This window comes from Salmo salar, unplaced genomic scaffold (assembly GCF_965601325.2).
Source record: "Salmo salar unplaced genomic scaffold, fSalSal1 ptg000742l, whole genome shotgun sequence".
Lineage (NCBI taxonomy): Eukaryota > Metazoa > Chordata > Actinopteri > Salmoniformes > Salmonidae > Salmo > Salmo salar.
Genome location: NW_027675483.1, coordinates 293,219 through 306,574, shown reverse-complemented (window position 1 = coordinate 306,574; position 13,356 = coordinate 293,219). Strand labels below are relative to the sequence as shown.

General features: G+C 39.5%; 1 protein-coding gene and 1 pseudogene across 4 annotated transcripts in view; both read left to right on the top strand.

Moving 5' to 3' along the window:
- The window catches only part of LOC145877248 (uncharacterized), a 33,331-nt gene that overhangs the window by 1,169 nt on the left and 18,806 nt on the right, over window positions 1-13,356 (top strand). The window contains exons 2-10 of one of the 4 annotated variants that reach the window (XM_082972549.1): window positions 899-931; window positions 1,960-2,094; window positions 7,546-7,678; window positions 8,050-8,111; window positions 8,656-8,804; window positions 8,997-9,125; window positions 9,254-9,365; window positions 9,542-9,608; window positions 9,705-9,751. In XM_082972549.1, coding sequence (XP_082828675.1) covers window positions 7,671-7,678; window positions 8,050-8,111; window positions 8,656-8,804; window positions 8,997-9,125; window positions 9,254-9,365; window positions 9,542-9,608; window positions 9,705-9,751 — 574 coding nt within the window. In that variant the 5' untranslated portion in view covers window positions 899-931; window positions 1,960-2,094; window positions 7,546-7,670. Of the gene's footprint in view, window positions 1-898; window positions 932-1,959; window positions 2,095-7,545; window positions 7,679-8,049; window positions 8,112-8,643; window positions 8,805-8,996; window positions 9,126-9,253; window positions 9,366-9,541; window positions 9,609-9,704; window positions 9,752-13,356 lie in introns of those variants that run through there. The other 3 variants (XM_082972548.1, XM_082972551.1, XM_082972550.1) reach the window with 3 other exon arrangements.
- On the top strand, window positions 2,153-3,783 carry LOC145877249 (globoside alpha-1,3-N-acetylgalactosaminyltransferase 1 pseudogene; annotated as a pseudogene).

The following is a 13,356-nucleotide window of genomic DNA, read 5'->3' as shown; positions in this document are numbered from 1 at the left end:
ACAGAACTACTCTCCAACAAGAATCAGAACGACACACTGAGCGTAAATATATATATTGATTGCAATTGTTCCCGAATGAGTGAGCCTTCAATTGTCAATTGTTAATGAACTCTGTGTAAACTTCTCAGCTGACCATTTATGACCCATTGTTCAACAGGCCGACCAGCCTGTTTAGCCCACAAGGGCACATTCCGATACCAATCCTTTGTTGACGATAATTACTGTTTGTATGTTTTTCTGTTAATTACTTAGTGTAGTAAATAAATGATTTTAAGACAATTGATGTATGGATGATTTTAGTAAAGACTGGGTTCGTGCAGATACAACAATTTACGACGTTTTGGAATGAGACTGGACTAGAGGTAAATCCACCATTTAAACTTAGAAGATAATCGACCTATACTATAATAGAATATAATATTATAGTAGAGGAAAGTTATATTAGGAAAATTATAGCTTTGTAATCTGAATATTCTCCTTGGTGCCCCGACCTCCTAGTTAATTACAATTAAACGATTAATCAGTTTAATCGCGTGATAATAATTACAGGGAGCTAATTGATAAACATATCTTCCGTTTAATGGTACCCCCAAAGACACGACATTTGCTTTATCTTGGCCAGGTCACAATTGTAAATGAGAACTTGTTCTCAACTTGCCTACCTGGTTAAATAAAGGTGAAACAAAATAAAATAAAAAAATTAACTACTATCCTATTATTCCATTCTTTTATGAATTATTATCCAAAAAACAGATATCAAAAGGTTCTCCACAGCCCAAAAAAGGTTTCCCTTATAGTGAAGTTAAAACCCCTTTTTGGTACTAGCACCTTTTTTTGAGAGAGCAATAACATCAGCCCATATCTTCATTAACTAATGAATTACGTTTTGTTCTCCCAGGCTATTGTACAAGCAGCCCAGTGTCTTGGTGGGGTGAGTAGTGTTGTTATCTTATGTTAGTTACTTATCATTGTTAACTTCCACATCAGCGTGTAGCCTAGTATACCACACATCTTTTCATGGGCCTTTATTTGCAAAACAATTGAGATCATAATCAGTACAACACATTCCAGCTTGATCTGTATATCTGTAAACATTGAGATCATAATCAGTACCACACATTCCAGCTTGATCTGTATATCTGTAAACATTGAGATCATAATCAGTAACACACATTCCAGCTTGATCTGTATATCTGTAAACATTGAGATCATAATCTGTACCACACAGTCAGGCTTGATCTGAATATCTGTAAACATTGAGATCATAATCAGTACATCACAGTCAGGCTTTATCTGTATATCTGTAAACATTGAGATCATAATCAGTACAACACATTCCAGCTTGATCTGTATATCTGTAAACATTGAGATCATAATCAGTACCACACAGTCAGGCTTGATCTGAATATCTGTAAACATTGAGATCATAATCAGTACCACACAGTCAGGTTTGATCTGTATATCTGTAAACATTGAGATCATAATCAGTACCACACATTCCAGCTTGATCTGTATATCTGTAAACATTGAGATCATAATCAGTACCACAAAGTCAGGCTTGATCTGAATATCTGTAAACACTGAGATCATAATCAGTACCACACAGTCAGGTTTGATCTGTATATCTGTAAACATTGAGATTATAATCAGTACAACACAGTCAGACTTGATCTGTATATCTATAAACATTGACATCATAATCAGTACAACACAGTCAGGCTTGATCTGTATATCTGTAAACATTGAGATCATAATCAGTACAACACAGTCAGGTTTGATCTGTATATCTGTAAACATTGAGATCATAATCAGAACAACACAGTCAGGCTTGATCTGTATATCTGTAAACATTGACATCATAATCAGTACAACACAGTCAGGCTTTATCTGTATATCTGTAAACATTGAGATCATAATCAGTACCACACAGTCAGGCTTGATCTTGTTCTGTTTCTTTAGTCGTACTGATGTGGTGGCAGTCACCCCATGGTTGGCACCCATCGTCTGGGAAGGAACCTTTGACCCTGACCTCGTCGACATAATCTACAAGTCCATGAACCTCACCATAGTAACAACAGTGTTTGCCGTTGGAAAGTGAGTAGCCTACAACTTTTCCCAAATATTCAAAAGGGAAATTAAACGATCAATATTTTTACAACACTGAAACAACACCGAGTGTACAAACATTATGAACACGTGCTTTCTCCATAACAGACTGACCAGGTGAATCCAGGTGAAAGCTATGATCCCTTATTGATGTCACTTGTTAAATCCACTTCAATCAGTGTAGATGAAGGAGAGGAGACAGGTTAAAGAAGGATTGTTAAGCCTTCTACACTAGTAAATGAGGGATACAAAGTATATTGAATGTAGGTGCTTCCACACAGGTGTGGTTTCTGAGTTAATTAAGCAATGAACATCCCATTATGCTAACGGTCATGTATAAAAAGGCTGGGCTGACCATTATTTCAGTCATTCTTTTTGCTACCGTGGCTATGCCCCCAGATCAACAATGCCCCCATTTACAGGGCACAAGTGGTCACCTAATGGTTTGATGAGCATGAAAACGATGTAAACCATATGCCAGTCACCAGATCTCAATCCAAATGAGCCTGAGATAGTGTTTCCACCACCATCAACAAAACACCAAATTATCCCTCCGATAGAGTTTCAGACACTTGTAGAATCTTTGCCAAGGTGCATTAGAGCTGTTCTGGTGGCTGGTGGTGGACCAAGGTGGCTGGTGGTGGCCCAATGTGGCTGGTGGTGGCCAAAGGTGGCTCGTGGTGGCCCAAGGTGGCTCGTGGTGGCCCAAGGTTGCTGGTGGTGGCCCAAGGTGGCTGGTGGTGGCCCAACTCTCTATTAAGTACCCTTTACCGCTGGCAGGAGATATCAGCCCGGAGGATGGAGATCATTCAGACAGCCATCGAACATCAGATCAGCAGGGAGGGCGACTACATCTTCTGTCTGGACGTGGACAGCAAGTTCCACGCTCGCTGGGGGGCCGAGTCTCTGGGCAGGCTGGTTGCTGTGATTCACCCATGGTTTTACCAGGCGACCCGTGACCTCTTCACATATGAACGGCGCCCAGCCTCGACAGCCTACATCCCCATGGATGAGGGAGACTACTACTACGCCGGGGCTGTGTTCGGAGGGTCCGTGGAGGATGTGTACACACTAACAAAGGTATGTCGGAACCAGCTTGAAGAGGACGCGAGGAATTCCATCGAGGCTGCCTGGCAGGAGGAGAGTCACCTCAACAGGTACCTGCTTTACAACAAGCCCAGCAAGCTGTTGTCTCCAGAGTACCAGTGGGATGACAAGAAGACCAAAACCAATGAGGTCAAAGTCATTCGCTTCTCTTCTGTCATTAAAAACTATGCTGAAATTCGTGCCAATGTATAGGACTAGGAATTGGATATTCAACCGGCCAAAAAAAAACGTTATTGATGATGGTTAATGTTAGGTTCATTTCAGGTATTGCTTCACTGAGGTTTGTTAGGGAAAGGCATAAAATGTCACATTGGGTATACAGATGTCTGGCGCCATTCATTTTCTGTTGGTGAAATATATACACTGACATAAATACATAAAACATACACTTTGTTTATACCCTGATGAAGACAGCTTGGCTGTCCAAACGTTGGATATTACATTTTTGCATCTGAGCTCCTAGAGTGTGCGGCTTTCCTTTATTTTCATGAAATATATTCACTAACATAAAACTACTATTTTTAATGTACTATATATATCAGTCACTGTTGTAGTTTAGGGATAATAATATTCTTCACTTATAGGAAAATATATATTTTTTATTACCTTATTCATCCTGTATTCTGTAGACTAACTATTGTGTATGTTGATTATTGGGAAAAATCTCAAATGTTTTTTTTAAAAATACGATTATGTGTATTTTTCTTGAAATAAATATTTAACCGCTTTCAGAATGTTTGTGTTATTTCACTACTTGTTATATTTTCTATAGCCTAACTAAAAACAACATCTCCCCTGTTACAACGATATGCGGTGTATGAGTAACAAACCAGTGGTTTAGTGGAGAAATAGGGAATGTTAAATGGATTCCATCTATAGATTTGTACATCAGACAAGACACAGTGGTGGACTGAATTTCCATTAAGAAAAACTTCAGCATAATGTCAAAGTGGACCTGGCATTCCTGTCCAGAAACAACCCCTAACCACAATACATATACTGTAAACTGTAAGAAAACAAAGAAAAATACCCTTTTAAAAAGGTAATATGGAGGATTCCCTTCATTGTGTAAAAACATCCTGCCAATGTCAAGGCAAAAGGGAAAATCCTTCAATTCAAGTCATACCATCTAATCAATGTTATGTGAGGGATAATCAACGAGGGGCTATGGGTTCAATGGAAAATAATGAACAACGTGGAAGGTGTGTTCCGTGACCCGCTAGAGGATTAGATTTGACAATGTAAAAACACAATACAACCACAGATGTATAAAATCCATTTAAAATGATTGAAGATGACAAGTTAAAATTGAAAATACATAAAAACCAAATACGTACACAAAATTATAATATGAAAACAAATAGTTTCATTAATACTACATTGAACAAAAAATATCAACTCAACATGCAACAATTTAAAAGATTTTACTGAGTTACAGTTCTTATAAGGAAACCAGTCAATGTAAATTCATTCATCAGGCCCTTATCTATGGATTCAACATGACTGCAAATACAGATATGCATCTGTTGGTCAAAGATAACTTTAAAAAAGGTATGGGTGTGGATCAGACAACTAGTCCGTATCTGGTGTAACCATCATTTGCCTCACACATCTCCTTCACCTAGAGTTGATCAGGCTGTTGATTGTGGCAGGTGGAATGCTGTTTTTTGGGGGGGTTTGTTTTTTTCACCTTTATTTAACCAGGTAGGCCAGTTGAGAACAAGTTCTCATTTACAACTGTAACCTGGCCAAGTTAAAGCAAAGCAGTGTGACAAAAACAACAACACAGTTACACATGGGATAAACAAAAGTACTGTCAATAACAAAATAGAAAAATCTATATACAGTGTGTGCAAATGGAGTAAGGAGGTAAAGCAATAAATGGGCCATAGTAAGTAAACTTTTAGTACAATAGCTGTGTGTTTGTGCGCATAGTGCAGTTTAGTGCAGATGTATTGGAGGAGCTGTTTAATCTCACTCAATCCTACAGAGTTCTCCTGTCCTCTGAGGACTTCCGTGTAGCTGCGTTGGTCCTTGTGGAGTGGACAGGGGCCAGGTCTGGGCCAGGGGGGCTTCCTCTCTGGTCTGGTAGAGGTGGTGGTCTGCTGCAGGGTAATAGGCTGGGCCCGGTCCAGTCTGGCTAAGCTGATGGAGGTGATGATACTCTGGTGGTGGGTGGGGACTGTGGGGTGCGCTGGGTCTGGTTGGGGGTCTCTGGGTGATCCTCTGTCCAGTGCGTCATGGGGTGTTTGTCTACCAAGTACCACGTCCTTTAGAGACTTGGTAAATATCCCAACTGTCTGCTTCCTCAGGTGGGAGTGGTCATGCAGGTGCTCTCGGGTGACTGTTGGGTGGTGAGCAATGTGCACGTTCGGGAGTAGGCCACACCCTCTGGTGATGTCAGCGTTGACTTTCTGAATGGTACGGGGATGAAAGTCTTTGCGGGGCTCTCTCCTCATGGTGGCCTTTACCTCCTCAAGCGCTGTGGTAAGACTCTCTCCTCATGGTGGCCTTTACCTCCTCAAGAGCTGTGGTAAGGCTCTCTCCTCATGGTGGCCTTCGCCTCCTCAAGCGCTGTGGTAAGGCTCTCTCCTCATGGTGGCCTTTACCTCCTCAAGTGCTGTGGTAAGGCTCTCTCCTCATGGTGGCCTTTACCTCCTCAAGCGCTGTGGTAAGGCTCTCTCCTCATGGTGGCCTTTACCTCCTCAAGCGCTGTGGTAAGGCTCTCTCCTCATGGTGGCCTTTACCTCCTCAAGCGCTGTGGTAAGGCTCTCTCCTCATGGTGGCCTTTACCTCCTCAAGCGCTGTGGTAAGGCTCTCTCCTCATGGTGGCCTTTACCTCCTCAAGCGCTGTGGTAAGGCTCTCTCCTCATGGTGGCCTTTACCTCCTGAAGTGCTGTGGTAAGGCTCTCTCTCAGCTCCTGGACAGAGTTCTTCAGCTGGGTCCTGCACTGGTTGATCTGGTCCTGTAGAAGCTCTGTGTCTAAGCTGGAGGTGGTGTAGCTGGGGGGCTGATCCTTTAGCTCTCTCTCTCCATCTCTCTGTATCTCTGTCTCTCTCTCCTCCCTCTCTGTCTCTCTGTCTCTCTCTCTGTCTCTCTCTCCTCCCTCTCTCTCTCTCTGTCTCTCTGTCTCTCTCTCTGTCTCTCTCTCCTCCCTCTCTCTCTCTCTGTCTCTCTGTCTCTCTCTGTCTCTCTCTGTCACTCTCTCACTCTCTCTCTCCCTCCATCTGTACATGTGATTATGCAGCACATGAGCTATTTGTTTTTAAAGTGGGGTGGGAGTGTGGGGAGGTTTTAATGAAATGAAATGAGAATGTATCAGTAAAGAAAGTCTCCCTCTCTCTCCCTCTCTTTATTTCTCTCTCTCCCTCTCTTTCTCTCTCTCCCTCTTCTCTCTCTCACTCACGCAATGTTTTACTTAAAAACTGCACTGTTGGTTAGGGCCTGTAAGTAAGCGTTTCACTGTAAGGTGTACTACAACTGTTGTATTCGGCGCAGGTGACAAATACGATTTGATTTGATTTGACTTTCACTCTCTCTCTCCTCTTGTCCCTTTACATCAGGGTGGGTTTAATAGTAATTTTGGCTTAAGGGCCACATGGGGATTTTGAAAGAGAGAGACCGTTTTTGGACTGATTTGTTTGTCAAAATCAATTTGCAGGTCCATCATCATTTGTCAAACGATCCATCTGGTTTTAGACATTCAAGTGTAGCCCGAAGTCCTTTTTCAATCTTAAATAATAATTTGTTGAGATGCAAAGATGTTTTTTTTTTGCAACCAAGTTTCTTTGTACATTAACATGCACTATAATATGTAAGTGTGATACAGCGAGAGAGCGAGTGTGTGACCTTACTTAAGGTTAGTGCGTGTCTGAGGGGTTTGCTCTGTGTCTTCTGTCAGAACAGGAGATGTGTTGTTAGAACTAGCAGGATGTTGATGTGATTCTAGTCTGTCAGAACAGGAGATGTGTTGTTAGAACTAGCAGGATGTTGATGTGATTCTAGTCTGTCAGAACAGGAGATGTGTTGTTAGAACTAGCAGGATGTTGATGTGATTCTAGTCTGTCAGAACAGGAGATGTGTTGTTAGAACTAGCAGGATGTTGATGTGATTCTAGTCTGTCAGAACAGGAGATGTGTTGTTAGAACTAGCAGGATGTTGATGTGATTCTAGTCTGACTGATAATGAGAGTGGGCAGGGCTGAGGCTTTTAGGACACAACCACTAGTGTAGAGAGGACGATATGGGCTGGTTGCTGTTCTGCAGTACCATATCATTTCCTCATCTCTTCTCCTCACGTCATCTGAATTCACTCCTCCTCCTCCTCAACAGTGACTAATCCAAGCCAGAAGCAGGTAGAAAAGAGCAGATGCTCTGAGCTATCCTACCAGGACCAAGCTACTACTACTGTCACAGTGTTACTGGCTAGCTCAGGTACTCTCAACATTCTCTGATCTATGTACAGGTAATGTACTATGTTACAGATGGAGCTGCTCTCTTATGTCATGTTAACTTATGTCACTTAAAAGTTGTGTTATGTTTTGTCATGTTATGTTACGCAATATCATATTAAATTAAGTTATGTTAAATGCATAATGTACGATTCTAGCGCAATGACTGGAAGTCTACAGGTACATTTGCAATGCTACCGTACCTGGAGACTTCCAGTCATTGTACTAATGCTAGATAGCATTTGCTCGTGAAACAACCACTACCTTCCTTCATAATGCACACAGAGACGTTAAAATGGTATTCATGATCCCTTTAACACTATTAAAGGTTATTAAATGTAAAGCTAAGTTGTTATGTAATATAATATCATTGTTTCCTCTGTAGATCGGTTGGTAGGATGTCTCTGCTGCTTTGTTGGGCAGTGATGGCTCTGCACCTCGCAACAGGCAAATATAAAAGTTGAAACTTGAAATGAAACAGTGTGTGTGTAAATAGTTTAATTCAATGATAAAGAACACCCTCTGTGTTCTGTAAAAACCATGTAACCTTTATTTAACTAGGCAGGTCAGGTAACTCTTTATCCACAATATAGCAGGTGGTGTAAAGCCATAACACATACGTTTTTCCAGTATCAGACTTTGATTGATAATGTCAAAGGCCACACTGAAGTCTAACAAAACAGCTCCCACAATCTTTTTATCATGATTTTCACTCAGCCAATCATCAACCATTTTTGTAAGCGTCGTACATGTTCAATGTCCACCTCTATAAGCATGCTGAAAGTCTGTTGTCAATTTGTTAACTGTAAAATTGCATTGTATCTGGTCAAACACAACTCTAAATGCTATAAAGTATTTGAGGTGCTACTTGGTCTAGCTTAGTTTGCACTTTTGGGATTATTCCATTAATTGCTTTAATGTACCAGGTAAACTAAGTCAACCACAGCTCTTTAACAGTACATACTGTCGGTGTGTGTAGTTGTTGTTCCAGGGGTGGATGCTGCCTCGGGGGTGGTGAACACTACAGAGGAGGAGGTGGAAGGGGTGGACTCCCAGTCACCATGCCCAGCCGGGTGGCATCAGAATGAGCATCGCTGCTTCTCCTTCTACCCCGTCTGGGCCACCTGGGCCACTGCAGAGGTAACACTTGTAACAGGGAGAGACAATTATTAATTACTACTACTATTTCACAACCATTGATACTTCAAGACTAGCAAGCACACATTTACTTCAGGAAATGTCAATTTCTAGCCTGCATTGATCTTTGCTCCCTGAGGTAATGCCTGGGCTTTAGCTCAGCGGGCTAACAGTGTTTTCTGGGTGTCCCTCTAGTCGTACTGCTCCCAGCACAGAGGGAACTTGGTGTCGGTTCACAGCCCTGGTCAACAGATGTTTGTCCAGGATCTGGTCAGGAGACACACATACCAGCCGGTCTGGATAGGAGGCTACGACGCAGCTCAGGTAAACTGGGTCAATAATTCATTAGTCAGTCAGTCTGTCAATCAATCTGTCAAATGTCTACAGGTTTAAAAACAAAAAGAAGTGGTTTCAATCAATTAATCAACCAATCAATGTTTTTCTGTGATAAGGAGGGGATGTGGCTGTGGAGTGACGGCTCAGCTGTTGACGATGTTTACTGGGAGGAGGATGAGCCCAGTAACTCTGGACAGGGGGAGAACTGTATGGAGCTACACACTGGAGGTACACACACACACACACACACACACACACACACACACACACACACACACACACACACACACACACACACACACACACACACACACACACACACACACACACACACACACACACGCACACACACTCTGAGCACATTGAAATAACTGAAGTGTGATTTGTTGTTGCCTTGACAACAGGTGGGCAGGGCTGGAATGACGTGTCCTGTGGAGAGCTGAGGTTCTATGTGTGTTCTATGGAGACAAGGTAGCAGGATAACACTGTCTTGTATCTGGACATGTTCTTACAGAGACCATATTAACACTAAATTACATTCATGTATTTTTTTTCATTTTCTTTTAGATCTGGTTTAGCAGCATTACCAAGTCAGAAAAAAGCACATGAGAGAGGTAGGAATTGTTTTGTCCCATTGCCTAGGCTTGACAGATGAAGAGATCAAGAAGTTTCTGATGTCTGATAGTGGTTAGTTACAGGTGCAGCTCCTTGTTGAATGGCACTCTGACATTAAGAAGATGACAGCTGTCTGATGATTAATGACACTTGTGAACGCATTTCCCTTTAAAACGTGTTGACCAGTCTGGAATTGTTTTTAAACTATTAAGCTTTTTTTCCTCCTAGAAAATCTCTTCCTCTTTAATGGGATATCTTCAACATTATAAAGCTCCCTTTATTTAAATCTCCCATTTTAAATCTGACTTCCAACATTCTGTTCACTCAAAACAATGTGACTTTGACACTAATCAGCTATTTTGACCCCTTTCCCAGTAGCTTCGACAAAAACGTAGAGCATATTATTAGTCTACTCTGCTATTCAAATCTAAAATTAGAACAGAAATAACTTTTACCAGTCAAACTATACAGCTGTTTTGGTAACTGCATCAACTAGTTTAATGTAGCTAACTTCCTACTGTTGAATTAACTGCTATATAGCTAGTTTAATGTAGCTAACTTCCTACTGTTGAATTAACTGCTATAGAACTAGTTTAATGTAGCTAACTTCCCACTGTTGAATTAACTGCTATAGAACTAGTTTAATGTAGCTAACTTCCCACTGTTGAATTAACTGCTATAGAACTAGTTTAATGTAGCTAACTTCCCACTGTTGAATTAACTGCTATAGAACTAGTTTAATGTAGCTAACTTCCTACTGTTGAATTAACTGCTATAGAACTAGTTTAATGTAGCTAACTTCCCACTGTTGAATTAACTGCTATAGAACTAGTTTAATGTAGCTAACTTCCCACTGTTGAATTAACTGCTATAGAACTAGTTTAATGTAGCTAACTTCCCACTGTTGAATTAACTGCTATAGAACTAGTTTAATGTAGCTAACTTCCCACTGTTGAATTAACTGCTATATAACTAGTTTAATGTAGCTAACTTCCCACTGTTGAATTAACTGCATCAACTAGTTTAATGTAGCTAACTTCCCACTGTTGAATTAACTGCTATAGAACTAGTTTAATGTAGCTAACTTCCCACTGTTGAATTAACTGCTATAGAACTAGTTTAATGTAGCTAACATCCCACTGTTGAATTAACTGCTATAGAACTAGTTTAATGTAGCTAACTTCCTACTGTTGAATTAACTGCTATAGAACTAGTTTAATGTAGCTAACTTCCCACTGTTGAACTAACTGCTATAGAACTAGTTTAATGTAGCTAACTTCCCACTGTTGAATTAACTGCTATAGAACTAGTTTAATGTAGCTAACTTCCCACTGTTGAATTAACTGCTATATAACTAGTTTAATGTAGCTAACTTCCCACTGTTGAATTAACTGCTATAGAACTAGTTTAATGTAGCTAACTTCCCACTGTTGAATTAACTGCTATAGAACTAGTTTAATGTAGCTAACTTCCCACTGTTGAATTAACTGCTATAGAACTAGTTTAATGTAGCTAACTTCCTACTGTTGAATTAACTGCTATAGAACTAGTTTAATGTAGCTAACTTCCCACTGTTGAATTAACTGCTATAGAACTAGTTTAATGTAGCTAACTTCCCACTGTTGAATTAACTGCTATATAACTAGTTTAATGTAGCTAACTTCCCACTGTTGAATTAACTGCTATAGAACTAGTTTAATGTAGCTAACTTCCTACTGTTGAATTAACTGCATCAACTAGTTTAATGTAGCTAACTTCCTACTGTTGAATTAACTGCTATAGAACTAGTTTAATGTAGCTAACTTCCCACTGTTGAATTAACTGCTATAGAACTAGTTTAATGTAGCTAACTTCCCACTGTTGAATTAACTGCTATATAACTAGTTTAATGTAGCTAACTTCCTACTGTTGAATTAACTGCTATATAACTAGTTTAATGTAGCTAACTTCCCACTGTTGAATTAACTGCTATAGAACTAGTTTAATGTAGCTAACTTCCCACTGTTGAATTAACTGCTATAGAACTAGTTTAATGTAGCTAACTTCCCACTGTTGAATTAACTGCTATATAACTAGTTTAATGTAGCTAACTTCCCACTGTTGAATTAACTGCTATAGAACTAGTTTAATGTAGCTAACTTCCCACTGTTGAATTAACTGCTATAGAACTAGTTTAATGTAGCTAACTTCCCACTGTTGAATTAACTGCTATAGAACTAGTTTAATGTAGCTAACTTCCCACTGTTGAATTAACTGCTATAGAACTAGTTTAATGTAGCTAACTTCCCACTGTTGAATTAACTGCATCAACTAGTTTAATGTAGCTAACTTCCCACTGTTGAATTAACTGCTATAGAACTAGTTTAATGTAGCTAACTTCCCACTGTTGAATTAACTGCTATCGAACTAGTTTAATGTAGCTAACTTCCCACTGTTGAATTAACTGCTATAGAACTAGTTTAATGTAGCTAACTTCCCACTGTTGAATTAACTGCTATAGAACTAGTTTAATGTAGCTAACTTCCCACTGTTGAATTAACTGCTATAGAACTAGTTTAATGTAGCTAACTTCCTACTGTTGAATTAACTGCTATATAACTAGTTTAATGTAGCTAACTTCCCACTGTTGAATTAACTGCTATAGAACTAGTTTAATGTAGCTAACTTCCCACTGTTGAATTAACTGCTATAGAACTAGTTTAATGTAGCTAACTTCCTACTGTTGAATTAACTGCTATAGAACTAGTTTAATGTAGCTAACTTCCCACTGTTGAATTAACTGCATCAACTAGTTTAATGTAGCTAACTTCCCACTGTTGAATTAACTGCTATAGAACTAGTTTAATGTAGCTAACTTCCCACTGTTGAATTAACTGCTATATAACTAGTTTAATGTAGCTAACTTCCCACTGTTGAATTAACTGCATCAACTAGTTTAATGTAGCTAACTTCCCACTGTTGAATTAACTGCTATAGAACTAGTTTAATGTAGCTAACTTCCCACTGTTGAATTAACTGCTATAGAACTAGTTTAATGTAGCTAACTTCCCACTGTTGAATTAACTGCTATAGAACTAGTTTAATGTAGCTAACTTCCCACTGTTGAATTAACTGCATCAACTAGTTTAATGTAGCTAACTTCCCACTGTTGAATTAACTGCATCAACTAGTTTAATGTAGCTAACTTCCCACTGTTGAATTAACTGCTATAGAACTAGTTTAATGTAGCTAACTTCCCACTGTTGAATTAACTGCTATAGAACTAGTTTAATGTAGCTAACTTCCTACTGTTGAATTAACTGCTATAGAACTAGTTTAATGTAGCTAACTTCCCACTGTTGAATTAACTGCTATATAACTAGTTTAATGTAGCTAACTTCCCACTGTTGAATTAACTGCTATATAACTAGTTTAATGTAGCTAACATCCCACTGTTGAATTAACTGCTATAGAACTAGTTTAATGTAGCTAACTTCCCACTGTTGAATTAACTGCTATATAACTAGTTTAATGTAGCTAACTTCCCACTGTTGAATTAACTGCTATAGAACTAGTTTAATGTAGCTAACTTCCTACTGTTGAATTAACTGCTATAGAACTAGTT